Source organism: Leuciscus leuciscus (genome assembly GCF_965113295.1).
Source record: "Leuciscus leuciscus genome assembly, chromosome: 4".
NCBI classification, from domain to species: Eukaryota; Metazoa; Chordata; class Actinopteri; order Cypriniformes; family Leuciscidae; genus Leuciscus; species Leuciscus leuciscus.
The window spans coordinates 46090422-46114194 of NC_138728.1; the positions used below are offsets into that span (position 1 = coordinate 46090422).

Here is a 23773-nt window from a genome sequence, read left to right on the forward strand (position 1 = left end):
CAAAATCACTGCTTTCCTGGTGCTCGTGTTTCGGAAATCGCTGCTCGCGTTCCCGAGATCCTGAACGGTGACGAGCGCGTCGGAACTGTGGCCCTGCACGCGGGAGTGAACGACATCAGGCTGCGCCAGACGGAGGTTCTGAAGAAAGACTTCAGGAATCTAATCGATACGGTACGCAGCACATCGCCTGAAACAACGATCATTGTGTCAGGACCGCTTCCCACGTACCGACTAGGGCATGAAAAGTTCAGCAGATTATTTGCGCTAAATGAATGGTTAATGTCATGGTGCAATGAGCAGAAACTGCTCTTTGTAAATAATTGGAATCTGTTTTGGGAGCGTCCTAGGCTTTTCCGTGCTGATGGCTTACACCCAAGCAGATTCGGAGCGGATCTTCTGTCAGATAACATCTCCAAAATGTTAAATACCCTTTGACTAGTAACCAAAAGTCCAAATCATAGTCTCTGCTGCACCAATTCAACTGATATAAATACTAGTGTAGAACATTGCATAGAAACCGTGTCTATTCCTCGTTTAGTGAGATCAAATAATAAATCTAATGCAGGATCTAGGAAAAATCTAATTGTTATTAAAACAGAAAATGTTGCTATTAGTAAACAAAAACTATTTCTAAAGCTAGGTCTTCTAAACATTAGATCACTCACACCTAAGGCAGTTATTGTAAATGAAATAGTCACAGATAATAGCTTCGATGTACTTTGCCTTACTGAAACCTGGCTTAAACCAAATGATTATTTCGGTATTAATGAGTCTACTCCTCCTGGATACTGTTATAAGCATGAGCCCCGTCTGATTGGTCGTGGCGGAGGTGTTGCAACCATTTATAGAGATATTCTAAATGTTACCCAGAAAACGGGTTATAAGTTTATTTCATTTGAAGTACTTGTACTAAATGTTACGCTCTTAGATGTTAGAAAAACATCCCTATTATCTCTAGCCTTGGCTACCGTATATAGACCGCCAGGGCCTTACGCTGATTTCCTAAAAGAGTTTGCAGATTTTCTCTCAGACCTATTAGTCAATGTCGATAAAGCACTAATTGTTGGAGATTTTAACATACATGTAGATAATCCAAATGATGCGTTAGGAGCTGCGTTTACAGATTTATTAAATTCATTTGGGGTCAAGCAAAACGTCACCGGACCAACACATCGCTTTAATTATACACACGATTTAATTATATCACATGGAACCGATCCAACCGATATAGATATCATTCCACAAAGTGATGAAGTCACTGATCACTACATGGTAACTTGCATATTACGTACTGCTGTAATATGTCATGCGGCGTCGCGTTATCAACCAGGCAGAACAATCCTCCCATCCACCATAGATAATTTCTCAAATTGCTTATCTAATCTGTCTCGGCTGCTGCCTGAACCCAAACAAACAGATGAACTAGAAGAACTAACTAGCACTATGAGCACCATTCTCTCTAGAACATTGGATGTGGTTGCACCTATTAAATTAAAAAAGGTCAGAGAGAAAAATAAAGCACCATGGTATAACAATACTATGCATGTTTTAAAGAGAGAAACCCGTATTTTAGAGCGTAAATGGAAACAAACTAATTTAGAGGTCTTTAGAATCGCGTGGAAAAACAGTATGTCACGTTATAAAAAGGCCCTAAAAGCGGCCAGGGCTGAGCACCTCCGCAAACTAATAGAAAACAACCAAAACAATCCAAGGTTTTTATTTAACACCGTGGCTAGACTAACAAATAAACAGACGTCACCCGAACAAAATATCCCGTTACAGTTCAGTAGTAATGATTTCATGAACTTCTTCACTGAGAAAATAGAAAGCATCAGAACCACAATTGTAAACGTTCAATCTTCAATTGCGCCTTATAATTCAGCCTCAATTATCACCCCGCAAGAACAATTACAGTGCTTTACAACTATAGAACAAAAAGAGTTAAATAAACTTATCACTTCGTCTAAAACAACAACATGTTTATTAGATCCTATACCAACTAAACTACTGAAAGAAGTGTTACCTGTAGTGGAAGAGCCTCTCCTCAATATTATTAACTCGTCTTTATCTTTAGGTCATGTTCCAAGAACATTTAAACTGGCAGTTATAAAACCTCTCATTAAGAAACCACAATTAGATCATAATAATCTAGCAAATTATAGACCCATTTCAAATCTTCCATTTATGTCTAAAATATTAGAAAAAGTGGTGTCCGCTCAACTGGGCTCTTTCTTGCAACAAAATGAGATCTATGAAAAGTTTCAGTCTGGATTCAGACCGCATCATAGCACTGAAACTGCGCTCGTTAAAATCACAAATGATTTACTTTTAGCTTCTGACCAAGGCTGTATCTCAATACTAGTTTTACTTGATCTAAGTGCTGCGTTCGATACTATAGATCATACATTACTCTTAGATCGACTACAAAATTATACTGGTGTTCAAGGACAAGCACTAAGCTGGTTCAAATCATACCTATCTGACCGCTACCATTTTGTCTATTTAAATGGAAAAAAATCGATCATAACTCCAGTAAACTACGGAGTGCCGCAGGGATCTGTATTAGGCCCTCTGTTATTTTCAATATATATGATGCCACTTGGAAATATTATAAGGAAACATGGAATTAGTTTCCATTGTTATGCTGATGACACTCAAATATATATTTCATCACGGCCGGATGAAAACGCTAAATTTTCCAAATTGACAGAGTGTGTTAAAGATATAAAAGATTGGATGACGCGTAATTTTCTTTTATTAAATCCAGACAAGACAGAGGTAATACTTATCGGTTCAATAAACCGCCCACAAAACCTCGCACAATACAACTTTAACATCATAGGATGTCCTGTTACTTTATCCTCTACAGTAAAAGACCTGGGTGTTATACTCGATTGCAACCTGTCTTTTGAAAATCATATTTCATATGTTACAAAAACAGCCTTTTTCCACCTTAGAAACATTGCTAAGCTACGTGATATGCTATCAGTTTCTGATGCAGAAAAGTTAGTTCATGCATTCATGACCTCGAGACTGGATTACTGTAATGCTTTATTAGCTGGTTGTCCTGCATCCTCAATAAACAAGCTACAGTTAGTCCAAAATGCCGCCGCTAGAGTTCTTACGAGATTAAGAAAATATGATCATATAACACCGATTTTATCATCACTGCATTGGTTACCTATAAAGTTCCGTATTAATTACAAGGTATTGCTACTGACTTATAAAGCCCTAAACGGCTTAGCTCCAGTCTATTTAACGGATCTTCTATCACCCTATAATCCATCGCGCTCTTTAAGATCACTAAATTCAAGGCTTTTGGTCATACCTAGGATATCCAGAACCACCAAAGGAGGGAGAGCATTTTCACATTTGGCTCCAAAACTCTGGAATAGTCTTCCTGATACTGTTCGTTGCTCAGACTCGCTCTCCCAGTTTAAAACTAGATTAAAGTCGCATCTCTTCAGCCAGGCATTCAAATAATCCCACAGTTCAAACTACAATCCGGCCTCTAGCTCATAAATGCCAGAGGAGAACTGGCCCCCGACTGAGCCTGGGTTCTCCCAAGGTTTTTTTTTCTCCATTAGGTCACCTGATGGAGTTTTAGGACACCATTTGGTCACTTGATGGAGTTTTTCGGTTCCTTGCCACTGTTGCCTTTGGCTTGCTCAGTTGGGGATATTTTGGGGATATTTAATTTAATTTGATCAATCAATAAATTCCTCTTGAAACAAACTTTGTTGTATTATTTTAATTAATACTGTGAAGCTGCTTTGATACAATCTGTATTGTGAAAAGCGCTATACAAATAAACTTGACTTGACTTGACTTACTGAATGTAGGAATTGTGGAGTTGCAAACGTCCATAGCTAATTATACGGGATGAAGAAATAAAATGTAAACAAAGCGCTTAAACAATGTACTTGACAGACTAAAATATAGCAACATTTAACACTCACAAAGACATACTGAAATGGTGATGACGTCAATCACATAGGTTCGTCATCACATAGACCCTACTTGCTTTTTAGCTTGAACAATTGTCTTATTGTGAAATCTGATATTCCGATTCTCAAATATGTCTTAGTGATTGTATTTAGTCTTTTAAACACTTTTATAATGATCATGTTAGATAACGGGTAATCGGTAATAGTTTGCTTCATCCACTTCTCCTGAAAGACAGGAAAGTAAGTGTCCGGTGAACTGGGAGAAGAATAAACACTATTTAGTTTCCTACACGACGTATTTCTGACGTGAATAAAACACGGTGTCAAATTAGAAGTTTTAAATGCCGCTTCCATAGACATCAGTGTGTATGTGAATGTATTGCTAGTATTACGTGTATTTAAATGAAACCTAAATGAAACGTTGTTGCTGTTGGAAATAAACTGCCCATTATATATGACAAGAACTGAGTGTGTCCGTCTCTGGCTCGCCGCTTTGGTTAGTGTTAGTTCACCCAAAGATGAAAATGCCATGATTTACTCAACCTCATGTCCTTCCAAACCCATATGACTTCAGGACACACATGTGAAGAGAGTATATTTTAATGAAATCTGGGAGATTTCTGTCCCTCCATTGAAAGTCTATTCACCCATAACTCTGACACTTCCAAACGTTCATTAAGAATCATGAATTGAGTAGTTTAATCCAAGAAGAGACATGACTGACACGAAATGATGAGCAGATTTAATTTAGACTTATTCACATATAAACACTGATCAATGAACAATATTTGCAGAATTCTATATTTGGTAATGGAGGCGATGTGTAAATGTAATAAATAAGGTCAATAGCGCTGCTATAACAGCGGGCATCAACTGATTTAATTGCTTGCTCAGCAGGGGCCCTCAAACCCGCGGGGCCCTACGCAATTGTGTGGGTTGCGTGATGATTAAAAACGCTATGAACTGATGATCATGTCAAGAGAAAATGATCCTGCATCCATTGCTAACACATGCAGAAATCCTCCAACACAGAAGATATTTAGAAATGTCTGTTTACATAACCCAAATCCTGACACAACCACTATTGAGGGTTTGATATTATTGACATGTCACCATATTTGATTTGGCTTCTGTAGACATGAACTGATCACAGATTTGATTTGAGAGGGAATAGGACTCAAATTTCACTTTGTTCATCATACAAAGTAATCAAATCGCTTCATAAGACTTTGATTAAACCTCAACCTCATTATTGTTCTTCAAAGAGACACTGATTGATCAATAAATGTCTCATGCTCAATCATTTTGATTAGAATTATAATTCTACTGATTATGAGAATTTCTGAGAATACATGGAAGCCACATTTTACTCCTAATTATTAAAATCATAAAAATGCATCATTAATATGCAAAAATGCATATCAATAGAATAAGGAGGATTTTAAATGGGTGATTTTAACAGTAAATATCATTAGTAAATATCAGAAGTTTCCTTCATGTTCACAAATGCATTGTAGTGATAAATAGTGTCTACTTAAAGTCACAGAGTATGAGGATTTAATGTCAGATATACTGCATTTAATCAATGCAAAGACTTGAACAAACTGACAACAGAACAACAGAGAGTAACGGTGAGTTAGAGTTGAAGTACAGACTTCGGTACCAAACGGTACTGACATTTTTAATTCTGTAAAACATGTTGTAACACTTCTTGAGGGCGCCATTTTTTTAGTTTAAATTCATCATAACAAGTGCGGGATTTGACGTTTACAGTCGCTGCTGAGAATGGAGATATAGGGCCCTATTTTAAGGATCTAAGAGCATGGTCTAAAGCGCAGCGCGCAAGTTCACTTAGAGCATGTCCGAATCCACTTTTGCTAGTTAGTTAACGACAGCTAGTTAGTTTTACGCTCCCGGCGCATGGTCTAAAAGTGTTGTCCGTATTCTCTTAATGAGTAATGGGTGTGTTTTGGGATTTACGTGTTTTGGGATTTATGTGCGTTAAACCAATCAGAGTCTCATCTCCCATTCCCTTTAAATGCCAGTTGCGCTTGCGTCATGGTGGACTCACTATTTACATGGAGGAATTTGATAGTGGAAAGACCGAACGCGTCTCCAGAGAGGAAACGGATCTGCTAGCGCGCGAGGTTAAAGTGCAAAAGCAGACCATCTACGGGACAAGCCGGATTCATTCCACCATATCTTTATGAACACAATAATAATCTTTTACATTGTAATCCTTTTATTTTTAATATTTGGCATGTTTGTGTGCTGCTGTGCGTCCTGTGTGTGTAATAAGCAGAGTGTATGCGCGTTGTGGACCCGCCTATAGGCGCACATTACTAATGCGCTCTTTAAATAATAAAAAAAATACTGCACCATTGACTTTAGGCCAGGTTTCTGTTGGTCAATGGCTCAGTCTATTTCTGTTCCTCAAAATAGCAATGCGCCAATAATGCGCCTGAACACACACCTGGTTTGATCACTGAATAAAAGGCTAAATTTTTATCTGTTTCTTGCAAACGTGTGGATTCTAAAGATTTGGATTACAATGAGCGAATAAAATGGATGTCTTTTGTGAATTTATGTTGTGTTTTGGTGTTTGGTGCGTATGGGACACTCAGAGGGTTCGGTTCAGCCCTAGTAGAAAGGGTGGTGGGGGTTTCCAGTTAGAGAAACTGGAGCAAGAGAGAGTGTCCCAGCAGAAGGGTTTTATTCAGATTAGCATAACGAGAATAGTCACTATACATAACAGAAGTTACAGTAAATCACGTTATTAAATGTTAAATATGAGGTAGTATTTGTTCGCATTACTTTGGTAAAGAGTATTCAAGTTGCATTCAAGTATTTAGAATCGAAATATATAGCATAAATAATTTAGCTTACATATTTAAATTACTGCAGAACATATTCAACTATACAGAATCAAACTAGCTTCAACATGACTTGACATGGACTTCGGCAGCATGCAATTTACATGAAATTATAATTATTATTCAAATGTCAGTAACTGAATACACAGAATATTAAAGTTTGAACAGCATAGAATGTAAAACAGATAACTTACTTCTTAATCAATCACTCACAGAAACAACACTCATCCAGCAGTCCATTTTGTGTAAGAAAATGCCTTTTGTGTCTCACGGCAAACAAACAAAATATTACAAAATGGTTAAACGATTAAAGAAATGTTATTCATTTCATGGTTTTAAAGTGTAGTCTTGTTTAACCCCCTGAGGTCGACGGTATCGCCGGCGATACCAGCTCGCTTTTTTTTTATCAGTGTAAAATAAACTCATAAATAGTCTGTTGACTTTGATTTTTCATAGGAGTTTCGTACATCAATCGATTCTGTTAAATGTGTATTATGTTTGTGTATACTCATAATAAAAACAAAGTGTTGAGCTTTTCGCCAAATAAAGAAAAATAAACACGAAGCGAGTTCTGCCTTCTCTCTGTCAGTGAAGTCCATTCTGAAACGCGTCCGAAAATGAACTGTAACTCACCGAATACTTCTCACACAGACACGTGAGATATGTCTTTATGAAGCTTGAAATCTCTTCTTTTAAATGAAGTAATTTATATAAAAAAACAAATGTTTTCAACTCATGTAATCCGTTTGAAAGCAAGGAGAGGTACCGTTTTTCCTTCTGCCTCATTATCTCTATAATGAGTTGAGGCCGCCCCGCCCCCGGCGCTATTCAAATGGTAAATAGTTTAGGTGATCTAGTATGCATCGCATACGCCCCCCGATCAATGCCATAAAAACACAGTTTCTTCACCAGACTTACTGATAGTTCATCGCGTTTTGAGTATGGCACGCTTCTCCAGTAAAGACGCCCTTCAGATGATTCTGGACAGTGAGGAAGAATGCATGATACCGGGTTGTTTCCTCAGAGGAAGATTGTAACTCAGACTACGAACGGCAGCATTTTGAAGAACGAATTCCGCCGAGGACACAATTTCGGAGTAAGTTTTACTTAAAAGTCTTTTGTCTTTTATTTTTCGTGTTCGCATTTATGAGGAAAAAACAATATTACGTGACAGTTCTCCATTATGGACGCGAGCGCTCTGAAAGCGCACTAAAAGACTTTCAAACTTTCACAGAGACCTCAAAACAGAAACTACAAATCCTTTCTTTAAAACGAATTTCGTTTTGTATCAATTGTATCTTCATTTTAATAATTTTTTCATTAACAAATTTCCTGGATTTAAAGTAAATATAGGCTAGCAATCACAACATAAGGTGCTTGAACTGGAGATCATCCTTAACCAGACCGTAGCCTACTCGCCTCACATGTCTAAAAAATGTGAAATATATTTACAGAAAGCTGGTTCTAAACAAAACCATCCAAAACAAAAAACTATGTAGCCTAATAAATGTGCATTTTTCCGGTGCGTTCACTAGCCTACTGCGAAGATCGCGAGTCAATAGCCTATCGTCAACTTCATCTTTGCCAGAAGTTAAATTTAAATTGCGTGTGTGAATGAATGATGATGTTTTAGCAAACTGTATTGCTATACTGAGATGAGTAAAAATGTTGTAATATGTTGAAATAAAATGTAGGCTATTTGTATAAGCAACGTATTAAACTGCAAATTAACAATATGCCCTAATATTTCATGAAAACAACGTTACAGTCAGGCGAAATATGAAAGACAACATCTTGTTGACTAGATTTGGGTACAGTTTTTACTGTAGAATATACTGCCACGTCAAATAAGCTTTTGTTTAGCAATTTCTATATCTATTTTTGTCAAAAAATAAAGTAATCATCTAAGATGTTAGCTGTTCCAATGTTGACTATATTCAAACTAATGAATACATAGATAAAATGTAGGCCTATAATAATTTTTTTTTACAAAGAAAGAGTACACTTGAAATATGTGACCAGACACGGAAAGTAGTGACACAAGTCGGTTCTGGGGCATTTTGAGTTATTCACATATTCTGAAAGTGTAGTATTCAAGCTTTCCAACGATGTGTAACACATGGAAATCTGATAATATTTGGAGAAGTTGTGGCCGTTTGAAGGTAGGCACTCAAAAAAACTGAAATGGTAGAAATCTGCTTCTAAAGATTGGCAAGTTCTCACCTCTCTCTCCTGCTGGGAGTTACAATAGGGCTCATTTACATCTCATTAAGATAAGTCATACCCCCTGTAAAGCTCCCCGTCTCCCCCTCCCCCCTGAATGTACCAATTCTACAAATTCTCTAAATAAAACATCTCCAGTTAACTGGCAGAGCATTCATTTCGTTCATTTTTTAAATAAGATACTAGCGCTGAAATGTGTTTTTTTAAATCAAGTGATCAAAGTGCTCGTTGCCGCGGCGATCGCAGATACAGTGAACGGGGCTGTGTGGCTCACGCGCACACTGCATTGTCTTCACTCGACGCGCGCTTCAATCCGTTGCGTTGCTTGCGGATACTCTCTATTCGTTCTGTTGAAATAACAAAATAATTCAAACGTTTGCGTGTCCCTGCTTGATATACAACCACTGATGAACATAATCGTTTTAATGAGAGAAAAAAACTACGAGAAAAAAAAAAACCTATACAAGGGCTGATTCGAACTCTCAACCTCTGACACTGCTGGCGAACGCTCTACCAACTGTACCATTCATATACACGTTGATCACATAGGCGGATCTATGTATTGACACTGACAACATGTATTAGGCTACATCCCAAATTAAACCCCATGTAACCTATTATTTAAATCGATTGCTGGACATCGTAATGTTATTGGCGTCCATCTTCATTGAATTTTGAAATCAGATAGAGCCGGCCAGAGCGCTGCATAATAAGTAGCCACGCCGGCTTCAGTCTGGAAATACACACCGACAATGACACGCCCCTACTGCGTGCTAGAATCTCCGAAAAACAAGCTGATTTCAACATCAAAATGTAGGCTTTTAAATATACCAATACTGCTATCTCAAACATGGAGAGGCTTCTTCGTGATCTCAACTAACAGATTCTGCAAAAAAACGAAAATCACCAATTTTGAAAAAAAACGCTTCTTTCTCATTTTGCTCGAAAGTTGTGCTGCCGACTTGTGTCCCTGGTTTCCGTGTCGGGTCACATATTGTTGAAATTGTAATTATTGTTGTAATTGTAACCTTTTTAATAAAATAGCTAAACATATTTACAAGATAGATGTAAGCAAAATCTTAAATGGTCAATATAAGTCTTCTTCTAAATATATCTTCTGTCCTTGCATTGTGGCTCAGTCAGTGTCACACCTGAGTGAATGCCTCATCATTATGCAGAGTGGGTGGGACATTGTATTCTCAGGTGTAAACCACTCCTCGTTCACGCCCCCCTCGCATATTGGCTTTCCAAGCAAAACCTTTTACATCAATTTAAATCAATGAATGGTTTTATGTGAACGATAAAGCAAGACTATTTTCACATAATTTTGAATAAAAAACTCTAGGCGAGGACATCCATTAGTCAAAAGTCTTATTGACACATATTTACTATGTGTTTTGTGGCCTTATTTCAGAAATTTTAGTTTTTAGTTTTTTCAATAACCATGCATAAACATTATTCTCTCAAAAATGAAAACATGTACATACACGTGGCTCACATATTATGGTTTGTTTGTGCTATATAGAGTGAATTTACACCTTTGCCATTAATATGTTTATATGCAACTGAAAAAAGCACAAATGTCAGGGCATGTCAGAACATCTCAAGGGCCCCAAAAACAGCCCAGACCCCAGAGGGTTAACATCATGTAATAATCCTCTGAAATGAGTTTGCAGCAGAAGTCACAAACAGAGTGAAATGTTATTATTTCTTATTAAGTAAATGAGTAAACTGCAATTAATAAATGCGACTGAAAACGTAATTGATAAGACAATTGAATGCAATAGGGTCAAAACATTAATGCCACTATTTTAATATTCATAAATGTGAATACGTACAAATGTACATATCAGTTGTTCATACGTAAATATTTTGCGTTTTAGTGCTATAAATACGTCAGTATTATACGTTTCTCTGTGTATTAAAACGTAAGTAAATGTACGTGTGGAAGAACAACACTTAACGTAAAAATACACACGTATTCTCATGAGATCACGTTGCATTGAAGCTTGAATTTGTTGTCATACCTTAATTTATAGATTTTATTTTCCTGTGGTTAGTTCAATTACTTCCTCTACAACTAACGTCTGTATGCTTTGCATTTATTAAGAGTAATTCATAATGATTATTATTAAAGAATATAAATAATGAGATTTGCATTTGTTAAATATATTATTTATATTAATCATAATCATTTAGTTTTCAGGGATGACTGAGGCCTTTCTACAGTGGGCTTAAGAGTAATTTATTTATATATATATATATATATATATATATACACACACACACACAGTAATTTATATATATATACACTGTATATATATATATATATATATATATTAGTGGTGGGCCGTTATCGGCGTTAACGTGCTGCGTTAACGCGAGACTCTTATCGCGCGATAAAAAAAATATCGCCGTTAATCTATTCTCCAAGTTGGGTTGGGAGATGGCTCTATACTACACAAGCTATGATGACGCAATCTACCCGCGGCCGCGAGGTAAACCCGGCTGCAACGCATATTCGTCGTCATCTTAAGTAAACACGGCTGAAAGTGAAAGCTGGTGAAAAAGATCGGTGCAACATCCATTATTTGGACTTGGTTCGGGTTTAAGCCGTCAGACGAACAGCAGCAAACTATACTGTGTGGGGTAACAGTTCGGTAAGTTAACACACGACTAATCCGTTCTACCACCTCAAATTCAAAACGAAACATGATATCACTGAAAACCAGCGCGCGCGTATTATTCCCATTCCAATATATCTTAGTGGTGTAGCACATAATCTCGATTTTAAGAATCGTTGTTGTGTTTCTTTTTAACTGAAAAGACATCAGTTAGACAATATTCTAATTTTAAATTTGGGGTTTCATAAGCTCCAAGCCATAATAAACATTAGACCTACTTAAGTCTCTGCAGCTAGTGTACTTACATTTTATTTATCTGCAAAATTATGTTGTATACTTACAGTTTTGCACAATATATGTTCTCAAAACTACATACACCCTTTAAAAAAAAATACATTTAGCAGTTGTTTAGCATGGGTCTGTGTAATCTGTTCTGAAATGGTTTTATTATAATATACTGTATATCGTTATCGCAAGAGGCTGCAATGTATATCACAATATAGATTTTAGGCCATATCGCCCATCCCTAATTGATAGCCTATAGTAGTTGATAATAACATAGGCCTACCTAATGTTGCCTACGGACGGTAACAGTACAGTAGTAACCTTTTACAGTCTATGAGTAGAACAGCTTTCTCAAGCAGTTTGTGATGCATTTTGGAAACAGGAGATGAGCCCCTGGTCTAATGCGCCACCTGGCTTGAGAAACCCCTTCTCAAAGACTTACTCTTATAGTCATTATTTGGGTAGCACACATATTCTGAATGCCTTCGGCAGAATTCAAATGAGCCATTTTAATCTAGATTAATCTAGATTAATTTCAAAATTAATCTAGATTAATCTAGATTAAAAAAATTAATCTATGCCCACCTCTAATATATATACACACACACACACACACACACACACACACATACATACATACATACATACATACATTATATATATATATATATATATATATATATATATTTATATTAAGATAAAGATTAATGCAAAGAGAAGTGCATATGACACTCACCTGAAGACTGTATGGGGCCGATAGTGTCACTGGCTTCACTCACTCCCACTTTACCCACTATCCTGTAGCGGATCAAGTACTGCTTTCCAAACTCCAATCCAGTCAGAGTAAAGACTTCATCAGCGGTGTTTATGATAATCCACTGTTCCTCAGCGCCAGAATCTGCTTTCACCTGCTGGTACTCCACTCTGTACCTCACAGTTTCTCCAGTTGGGGACTTCTGCAGTTTCAGGGACACACTGTCCTTCAGGACCTTCTCCACTTCTGGAGGGGGAGGCTTCGACACGGGCTGGAACTGTGTGTCTGTCAGATTCCCTGTTTCATACAGATAGATAGAGGAGCCTGGACTGGAGGGATCGGAGATGACAGAGGAGCCTGGACTGGAGGGATCGGAGATGACAGAAATAATGAATCGATATCTCTTTTCATCTTTATTAGCCTCTGAAAAACTTCTGAAAAGAGTTAAGTTCTTTCTCATCTTTGACATGACACCAGGATCGTTGTGCCACTTTCTGACAGATACTAACGTGCTAGAATGTGGTTTCATTCCCACATCAAGCTCTTTAAACTCGTCAGATTCCAGAAACTTATTCAGGGTTGAAAGATACGGGTCTTCATACTTCAGAGATGTGAAGGTCAAGCACACCACAACATCAATATTAGGATCAAGGAGGATGGCGTTGAGACAGTTTGAGTCTTCAGTTTTGATTCCCTCCAGTATCTCGGTGTGAGAACTCAAGATTTTAAGTTCAGCCGTTGCATGATCTAACCACTGGTTAAGCATGTCAGCATTAAAGGGGGAGCTGTAGTGGATCTTCAGGATGTCTTCCAATGAATTTTGCTCCATCTCTCCTCCTCGTATAGCAGGCAAGACCTTGGCCACTGCTTTTAGGAATACCATTTTGTAAATGTTAAGAGAGCCCTGAAATAAACGGAGCCTCTCTTTGATGTCTTTGAAAACATTTACCAGAGTTTTTCTGGAGAGGTCGTTGCATGTCCTCTCTACTTCTCCCAGCCCCTCTATTATATCTTCAGTGTTGGAAACCAGACGTGTGGTGATTTCTCTTTCCAACTGAGCAGCTTTTGTATCCAGTAGAGAAAGAGGATAGAGCCAGACTTTTATTGGAACTGCATTCTGTGGATTCTCCTTCAGTATAGTGGAGAGCTTCTTGTACACCTCTAGGGCCTCCATGTAAGTGGTGGGGTTCTGATCAAGGCGGACGTCACCATAAAATGTGCAGGCGATGCTCTCAGCCCTATCCGTATGACCTTCTGTCATTTCTAAAGCTCCTTTCCCCTCAATGGAAAATTGAGGAATCTTTTTGACCATGACATTCAGTTCTCCCTCAATCTCCTGTTTTTCTTTGTCTTTTGAAAATGTACGTTCAAACACCATGACGGCCTGAGCTCCGTACAGTACAGCCGTGACCACATGAGTTGCAGTTTTCTGGTCAAAGACCTGAGGGTAAGTGATCTGTCCCAGATGGCTCATAGTGAGCTGGTCGAAGCTTGTGGTTTCCCTGTAATTCATTGTAACTCTGGACTGTTGGTTTGAGGATTTGGTGTCATGCAGGAACTTGGCAGATCCTTCCACCTCCACCAGCCCTCCCAAGAAGCTGGCCTTCAGGGAAGCACTCACATCCAGGAGACTGGACTTACTAGAGAGAGAGTCGGAGCTACTGAACTTCAAATCTGTCATGGGCTTCGGACGGGTGTCCAAATCTGCATCCAGTGACTGCTTATCCCACAGAGTGACACCTGAAATGAAAAATAGCTTTAACCCTCTGAGGTCGAGAAACGCGCCGACGCGTTTTGCTGGATTTTTTTTCACATAGCAGCAACATAAACTTAAATTACTCCGTCATTTATGGTTATACAGAAAAAAGAAATATAAAAAAATAATCTGTGATATTTCTACTTTTGTATGTGTCCACTTACAATCAAATCAAAACATTGTGCTTTTGTAAAATAAAGAAAATAAACAGGGTGTGCGTTCTGCCTCTCCGTCGCGGTGAACTTTTTTTTCTTGAGCACGTCTATAAACTGAAACAAAACTCAGCGAATCCTTCTCACACATTTATGAGCCATATACCTTTATACACATTTAAGTGTGTACTTTTAAATGATCGGATTCAAACTGAAAACAAATATTCTCTGTTTAAGTAATTTGTATAAAACCAACAGGGTGTCCAGTATCTCAAACGCTTGCTAATTATTTTTAATTTGACCACGCTCACTCGCGCAAAAGAGATTCACATGCAAATCTCCACATGGAACGCGAACGCCCTCGTTACCTCAAACACAAAACACCAAAACACTTCACAAGTCTCTGCTTTTCGTCGAGTTTGGAAGATACGCTGTGAGCTTACATGGATTTACCTCAGAAGAAGAAGAACGCGATTTGAAGACAAGAAAGATGTATAAACTTCACATTGCAGTTGAACTGTTGCTAGATATATGGTGAATATTATACTATTTAGACCCGTGTTTACTGTTAAATACTGTTTGTGGATATCTGCTCAAACATAGATATGTACAACCATAATGTTTAATATTTTGGAGCGCGATGGCGTTTGAATGTATCATATTTTGGAGCGCGCTGTGCGTTTGAATGTACAGTATCATATTTTGGAGCGCGATTGCGTTTGAAAGGAAAAATGCACCAAACATTAGGCTTTATGTTTTTACTATTATCTCATTTCATATCATCATAACGAATGGAAACATTTGAAGTAACATATGATAATCAATATATTTTTCTCTAGCGTAGTTGTTCTTGAAATCTTTTGGAAGATTTAATTTATTGTTATTATTATTTTATGCAGCACTGCGTAGCCTATGCCTACAAGGCACAACAAACCTGGTGTTCATTTTATATTGTTGGAAACGTGTGTGTGTGTGTATTCTGTGAATTTAAAAAGAAATTTTAACCAGAAAAATCTAAAATCTATTCCCAAAATCGTGCAGCCCTATAGTTTCTCTTGATATCAGTATGTTCACAGTTTTTTCATTTTTTTTTTCTTTCAGGGACCAGATGCAACTGAGTCCTGCTGACTTCAACATTCACATGAGTCTCTGTACATGAACATGGTAAAGTGAAAATCAAACACCTTGGAAATGAAAGGTATGTTTTTAGGAATGGCACAAAGGTCTCTGTCTTTGGATCATTGTTTTCAATGTGCTCTTTTGTCATTTGTATTTTTGGAATGTGTTGTGTTGTAAATAAATCCAAACAATCTAAAAGCCATTCTTTTTTAAATCTCCTCATTCTTTGTGCAAGGTTGCTCTGAATGACAGGGCCTGATCGCTCCTAATAGGGCAGTTAGGGGAGTGTCTTTGTCTTTCTCAGGTGTTAAAAGCTTACATATTCATGAGATGATCACGCCTCTTCGCATATGGCTTTGTCACACAAAACACGTCTTAGAAATTTTAAATCAATATATTGTCTTATCTGAATGAGCAGTCAGGGTGATTTTCACATAGTTTTAGAGCAAATATGCTAGGCTATGTCATACAATTTTCCAAAGTCTTGTGAAGAAATAATCAGTATGGGTTTCATGGCCTTATTTCAGTGAGAATTTTTTTTTGTATTTTCACAAACCACGCATAAATGTCATTATCTCAAAACTACAAACTTTTACATACATGCTGCTGATATATTATTGTAGCAGAGTTTGTGCTGAATACAGTGTAATTAGACTTTAGCCATGAAAATGTCACTAGTAACAGAAAAAAACACAAATGTCAGAGCATGTCAGAACACCTCCAGAGCCCAGAAAACAGCTCAGACCTCAGAGGGTTAACAGTCAAGTCAAGTCGCCTTTAGTTATATAGCACTTTTTACAATACAGATTGTTTCAGCTTTACAGTGATAACAGGAAAATAATGCAACACAGTTTGTTTCTAGAAGAAAATAGCACCATCATCCAGCTTAAAGGAACACACCGACTTTTTGGGACTTTAGCTTATTCACCGTATCCCACAGAATTAGATAAGTCCATACATACCTTTTTCATCTCTGTGCGTGCCGTAACTCTGTCTGACACACCCACCGCTAGCCTAGCCTAGCTTAGCACAAAGACTGGAGGTAAACGGCTCCAGCTAGCATACTGCTCCCAATAAGTGACAAAATAACGGCAACATTTTCCTATTTACATGTGATTTGTATAGTCACAGCGTGTACGAATAACAAGGTCACATGAGACACAACCATCTTCTAACCATATACATACTGGGAACTATATTCTCAGAAGGCGAAGCACTGCTACTTCTGCGGAGTGATTTACTCCAACTCTGAGCAAACTCTCTGCTCCTCACCAAGGGGCTTCTCAGGTGCTGCGTCAGACAGAGTTACGGCACGCACAGAGATGAAAAGGGTATGTATGGACTTATCTAACTCTGGGGGATACGGTGAATAAGCTAAAGCCCCCAAAAGTCGGCGTGTTCCTTTAAGTAAGCACAGTGATGGTTATACTGTATATATATATATATATAAAAAGGTGGCCCTTATTTTTCAAGTTTTGATTTATAATTGTCTGACCCCCTCAAGTTGTTCCAATACATGAAAAAATAATTCAGGCAAAATATGAGCTCATTTGAACAATATTTAGAGGTGGCTCGATGACGTTGAAGTTTTGTATAATCAGTTATTATGCTCAATTTGTGTTAATTACCACTTGCCTAATTGTATCTCAACTATTTAAATTACATACTTGCTTATTTAACCCTTTCGCACGTACGATCACAATAATGTTTATTTTAGGTTTCAGACATATAAATACTAAAAAAACAATACATTTAGAGTTTGTAAAATACACAGTGATGTCAAAGGAAGAGGCAATAATAATCCTTTCCATTATAATTAGTTTTATTCATATCAGATACGCATTGTGTAAGCAACTTTAAAGTGTACTCTAATCTTCTCCCAGTTCACCTGCCACTTACTTGGAGTGGATGAATTCACGTGTTGTAAATCCAACAGATCCGATTCTCTGAACTGCGTCTGCGGCACAAACTAAGATGGCGGCGCCCATCTCGCATACAGTTCAACTAATGCGATCGTTATAAAGGTGTTTAAACAACAAAACACTTCCACAAGCATATATTTGACAATCGGAATATCAGATATTTCATGCCATATCTAACAAATTTGTGAATATTTTGAATAAAAAAGGAAAAATGACATAAAAGCAGATCATCATTCATTCAGCTCTGTTGTTGCTGCGGTGTGTCACGTGACAAGCAATGACGCGTCACCATGGAAACCATAAAGTGACACATTCTAAATAACGGTCACCTTGAAAAGCTCACGCTGGGGGGTCAGCCAGAATATTTTAAACACCTATTTTGCACAAAAGATATTCTATGCATTTCTTGCAGAAGCATAAATTGTGTTATTTTGCCACTTATGTGACTTATTTCAAGTATTTGTCATTACTGGCTGTGATTTGCGGTCGTCGGCACTTCAGCACTTCGCAAGCAGCAGAGCCCAATGGCGACGGGAGGGACAGTTGCTACGCGCTCGCAAGATTATCTTGTTAGCCATGTGGAAGGAATTGAAGGGACTAAGCTTCCCACAGGGACCATCGTTCTCAGCCATTTTTTACATCGTCACAATGTTCTGAAAGAGGATATTCGAGCAGCAGCAAACAATACCATACAGAGAGTGGAAGAATTTTGGTTCCAGGCAAGAATTCCAGTCAAGCATCGACAGGACTCCGTTAAAAAACTCGAGCAATTATTTTGTTACTGGAAGGGGTTGAAAAAGAACAAGATCACCAAACAAAGACTCAACGGGCTAACGAAGCCACTTTCACAGAAATTATTGCAGGGTTGTTTGACATTGCACATGCAAATGCTATTGAGCTAATCGATGCAGAGACTTACTCGAAAGAAGAGAGAGAGAAGGATAAGCTCTTCCTCAAACTTCAGCGGCAAAAAGGACAACCTGGTTGCATGTTGGGTGTCGACAAAGTGTTGTTGCTGCAGCAACAGAAGCAGAAGGAGAAGCAGGATAAATTGCAAAGCCAACACCATTGTTCTGAACAAGAAAAAAGTATTCTCTCAGAGTCAGTTGTGTTGGAGAGCAGCAGCAGCAATAATTCCGAGAATAGTTCATCAGAATCAGAATCGGATAGTGGAAATCCTGGACTATCCACCACAAGTAGGCCTGGTGCACCACCAAGGAAACGGGGTCGCCATCACATTATATCAGCTCCTCTGTCAGCAATGCTTGATAGAAATTTACTGAGTGACAGGGCTGCCATGATGATTGTTTTCGAATCTGCCAAAGCTCTCGGACAAGACCCAGAAGCTCTTGCTCTAAACAGATCAACCATCCAGCATCAACGTCGAAAACACAGAGAAGCAACCGCCGCTGGCATTGTAGAATCATTCATACCAAGCACGGCGCTAACCGTCCACTGGGATGGCAAGTTGATGCTTGACTTAAGAGGTAAAGAAAAGGTGAACAGGCTGCCCATTCTGGTTTCAACAATGGGGGAAAAAAAGCTGTTGGCCATTCCAAAGATTTCCACAGGAACAGGGCAAGCAGAGGCCCAGGCAGTTTACAATGCCATCAGAGAATGGGGACTGGACCATCTTGTTCGTGGTATGTGCTTCGATACGACCAGTTCCAACACTGGCAGACTGTCTGGAGCCTGTATCCTTCTAGAGCAGCTGCTTGGACGGCCACTTCAACATTTTGGTTGTCGGCATCATATATTGGAGTTGGTGTTGGCTGCCGCATTTGCAGTTTGTATGGGACCCAGCAAGGCACCGGAAGTCCTCATCTTCAAGCACTTTCAAGGACAATGGTCATCCATTGATCAGAAAATTTATGATGATGCATTTTCAGATGATTTCGCCTCATCTGAGCTATCTGTTATCCGAGATGAAGTCATTGCATTCTGTGAACAGCAGCTGCAGGATATTCAGCCAAGAGATGATTATAGAGAGCTGCTGAAATTAATGCTAATCTTCATGGGAGTGAAATCACCTGATACAAAGTTCAGAGCCCCTGGCCCAATGCATCAAGCTCGCTGGATGGCGAAAGCCATCAAGGTCTGGCTATTCCGATCCCAGTTCAAGCTGACGGCACGCGAATCTCGTGGACTGCTACGTCTGAACCTATTTCTTGCCAAGATATACATCAAGTTCTGGTTTCAGGCACCTGTGGCTTCCACTGCGCCTAGGAATGATCTACAGTTACTACAGTCACTCCACTCATATCCTGATCGAGACATCAGTACAGATACATCACGTAAGATAGCTGGGCATCTCTGGTACTTGTCGGGGAATTTGATACTTCTCAGCCTGTTCGATAAGCTGGTGGATTTCACTACGAAGCAAGCAATTCTCAAAGCATTAGAAGAGCGGGTCGGTGAGAAGGATCCGCCGAAACGTGCTCAAGTGGACATGCTGACTATAAAACAGAAAACGCTCGATAACTTTGTCTCGAAGTCGAGCAGAAACCTGTTTTCAATGCTGGGTATACCTGATGCATTCCTGTCTGAAGATCCCGAATCATGGAACAGTAGAGATGATTTCAAAGCTGCGGAGGCAATAATCAATAGTCTGGTGGTAACAAACGACCACGCAGAACGTGGTGTTGCGCTCATCCAAGATGCGTCACAATCCGGGCGCTTTAGGTGTGAAGAACAGCTGCAGTATGCTCTGAAGTCAGTGAGCAAAACCGAATACAATGCAAACTGTGTATAGTATTGAATACAATGCTCAATGCTAAACGTTTTAGAATAAAGAATTTTGCTGTAGAATTGCCTACAAAAACAGCGAACTTTGATGTGCTTGAGCTACCTCTAAATATTAATATTTTTGCCCCATTTTTTTTCTGGGGTGTTTTTAGCATAAATGGAACAACTCTGGGGGGTCAGGCTGCAGAAAAACGAAAGAAAAAAAATCCTACACTTAAGGGCCACCCTAATATATATATATATATATATATATATATATATATATATATATATATATAGCCGCTCTGGAAAAAAAATGTGACGTCATCGTCCAGCTCAGTTCAGTTCTCATATAATAAATGTCAGTGCAGGCAGATCAATAATATTGTTGAATATTAACATGTGAAGACGCAATGTCAACATGCCAATTTTTTATCTATAAGACTACTAATTTAATAGTTGTGTCCTTTCTCTTAAATCTCTAAATTACCACATTGTTGATTCACATTTGGGTGAAAAAGAGAGTAAAAAGCATTTTAGTAGGTACTGTACACCACCTGGAATGAAGGTATCCTTGCGGCAGTCATAAAGCATACCAGGATACAGAGGTCTTCCTAGAGCTGCCACTTCAATGGTCTGTGATGCCATGGCTGCAGGAAAAAACAATGAACAATGGGGACATTTATACATTTGAAGTTTAAAATTAGGGATGCAACGAAATTTAGGCTGCCGAAAATGTTTAGGTTTTTGGCCGAAAGATACAAAAAAGCCGCCGCGCCCCTCTATGTTCGGCGATGGTTTGACTCTGGCTCAGCGTGTTTTATGACTTTGCGTGCGAGTCCGCTTCCGAAGATGCATAACTTCGAAGCGCGTTCCGCTGTGTGTGCGCGCTGTGAACAAGCAACCTCCGTGTGTGTGTGTGTGTGTGTGTGTGTGTGTGTGTGTGTGTGTGTGTGTGTTTGTTTGTTTGTGTTGCAAGCTCTGCTCACGCTCACCGGAAAGGCAAAGTCCGCTAAAAAAAAAACGTGCCGACATGAAATTTCTCTGTACTTGTTTCTTTTTGCAATAGCACTACTGTGCTGGAACATGGTGTGTATAGCCGGGCCGGGCAACGCTGGTAAAATTACACGAATCACGATCCTCTCGTTCACTGGTCCTCTCCCTGCTCTGCTCATGCTCTGATAAAAAATAGCTTTGTAGGACTATACTTTATTTTGACAATTGGTCAAAAAAAATTAATCTGTTAAATCTGATTCTGCTGCATAGAACTGATTGAAGAATAATATATTGATATTTTATATTATTTTAATAAAGGTACCAGTATTAGCCTTTTCACCATTTGTTTCACTTCGCATGTCTGTGTTTGCGCCACTTGCATCATTAAGCCAGTAGGTGGCGACAAGTGACTGTCTTTATGAGTGAACAATTGTAACCACATTGCATTAACCATGCTTGCATTTTAATGCATTGTATTTTTAGTGCTTACATTTTTATGGGCTGAAATTCAACATGGTTGAATATTTAAGCTGTGAATATTTCAATTAAAAACATTTCAAACACCTTTTCATTATTAAAAATTCAATAATCCATATTCACCTTTCATATTTCACTTCCAAAATATTCAAACTGTTTAAAAATACAATCAATAATATTCAACGGGCAATTTTCGGTCCATTTTATTTCGCTTTGCAAATTCGCTTCCACAAATTCAGTGGTTCAAATTCGACAGTAAATTCAACATTGACGTCCAGGAACTGCAGGAAAAGCAGTAGCAGCATACTCTCCATCTGCTGTTAGTCGACCTCACCATCAGATGGTGCAAAAGCGCGTGTTGAAGACCAGCAACAGTTAGAACAAGTCATTCATTCATAAAACTCATTTACAGCAATGTAAGTGCATTTGTGATTATTATGACGGCTGTTTTATGTTAAATTCAGTGTCTTCACGGTTACTTTTCCTGTGTAGCCTACATGCATCTTTCTCTACCGTGAACGAGATTATAATGTTATTCCCCGATGCGGATATAGCCTACAGATCCAATGTTACATTTTTGAGGTTGACATATATTTCTCTTGGTTGTTTAGTTGCCTTAACTTTATATTGTGGCGATGTGCTGCATGCAGGCTATTAGGGTTTCTCTCAATACTTAAGGATTCCCCTGCTGGACATATACAACGCTTAACGTAGCTTAATGGACTACAGTGATGTAAAAGACCAAACTCGCAGGCAAGCAGATGGACTCAGAATAACGCGCAAAGCCTAATGCTGAGCGTTTCCCATTGATAGATTGGCATACAGATGGCTTGATGTTAGACATTCGCACATTTAGGGACCGTCTCTAAAGTGTATACGACTTTGGTATACACGTTTCTAACTCCGATAGCATTTGAATAGAACGACTTACAGTCATAAAACCAACTGTAAAGTGTTCATTTAGTGTCAGGCATAATGCGCACCCTTTGGATTTTTGATATTTATTCAAATAAATTTAAGTTTGCTATTGAAGTTAGAAACGTGTATGCCAATGTTGTATGCAACTTTAGAGACGGTCCCTAAATGTGCTAATGTCCAATATCAAGCCAATTTTTACATTTAGTCATTTAGCAGACGCTTTTATCCAAAGCGATTTACAGTTAAACTAACAATAGGAGGACAATATGCAAGTGCTGTGACAGTTTAAGCTAATACAATACACGTATGCATACTATATATATATATATATATATATATATATATATATATATATATATATATATATGTGTATGTATGTGTTGATTTTATGCCAGTATATCACGAAACGCTCAGCATGAAACTTTGCGCGTTAAGTTCATATTCTGAGTCCATCTTCTTGCCTGTAGCCTATATAGTAGCCTACAGCCTACTTCCCTAAATAAGGTGCAAGATTGGTCTTTCATATCACTATCAACGGAAGGGATCAAAAACATAAACACAGCTTTTGTGTGTTTATCATCTTTCCCGCATATACTGACACAGATAATCATTTTCATTTTATGAATGAATGTCTTCGTCAGCAACAAGCGCTTTTGCACCATCTGATGGTGAGGTCGACTAACAGCAGATGGAGAGTATGCTCGGCAATCTACTGCTTTTCCTGCAGTTCCTGGACGTCAATGTTGAATTTACTGTCGAATTTGAACCACTGAATTTGTGGAAGCGAATTTGCAAAGCGAAATAAAATGGACCGAAAATTGCCTGTTGAATATTATTGGTTGTATTTTTAAACAGTTTGAATATTTTGGAAGTGAAATATGAAAGGTGAATATGGATTATTGAATTTTTAATAATGAAAAGGTGTTTGAAATGTTTTTAATTGAAATATTCACAGCTTAAATATTCAACCATGTTGAATTTCAGCCCATAAAAATGTAAGCAC

At 38.3% G+C, this 23773-nt stretch overlaps 3 protein-coding genes across 10 annotated transcripts in view; 1 reads left to right on the forward strand and 2 right to left on the reverse strand.

The window, feature by feature from the left end:
- LOC309496529 (uncharacterized protein) overlaps positions 1-20927 on the forward strand; it is a 259879-nt gene extending 238952 nt beyond the window's left edge. The window contains exons 1-2 of one of the 2 annotated variants that reach the window (XM_082166522.1): positions 14453-17757; positions 18193-20927. In XM_082166522.1, the coding sequence (XP_082022648.1) occupies positions 18644-20407 (1764 nt within the window). In that variant the 5' untranslated portion in view covers positions 14453-17757; positions 18193-18643 and the 3' untranslated portion in view covers positions 20408-20927. Of the gene's footprint in view, positions 1-14452 lie in introns of those variants that run through there. The other variant, XM_082166521.1, reaches the window with a different exon arrangement.
- The window catches only part of LOC309496526 (stonustoxin subunit beta-like), a 114006-nt gene that overhangs the window by 75519 nt on the left and 14714 nt on the right, over positions 1-23773 (reverse strand). The gene's annotated exons all lie outside the window — the stretch shown is intronic.
- The window catches only part of LOC309496524 (stonustoxin subunit beta-like), a 145669-nt gene that overhangs the window by 6714 nt on the left and 115182 nt on the right, over positions 1-23773 (reverse strand). For 4 of the 7 annotated variants that reach the window (XM_082166512.1, XM_082166510.1, XM_082166509.1 and 1 more), the window contains exons 1-2: positions 20937-21263; positions 12689-14446 (exon numbers count right to left, since the gene is read on the reverse strand). The exons of the other annotated variants lie outside the window; for them this stretch is intronic. In XM_082166512.1, the coding sequence (XP_082022638.1) occupies positions 12689-14446; positions 20937-21069 (1891 nt within the window). In that variant the 5' untranslated portion in view covers positions 21070-21263. Of the gene's footprint in view, positions 1-12688; positions 14447-20936; positions 21264-23773 lie in introns of those variants that run through there. 7 annotated transcript variants of the gene reach the window in all.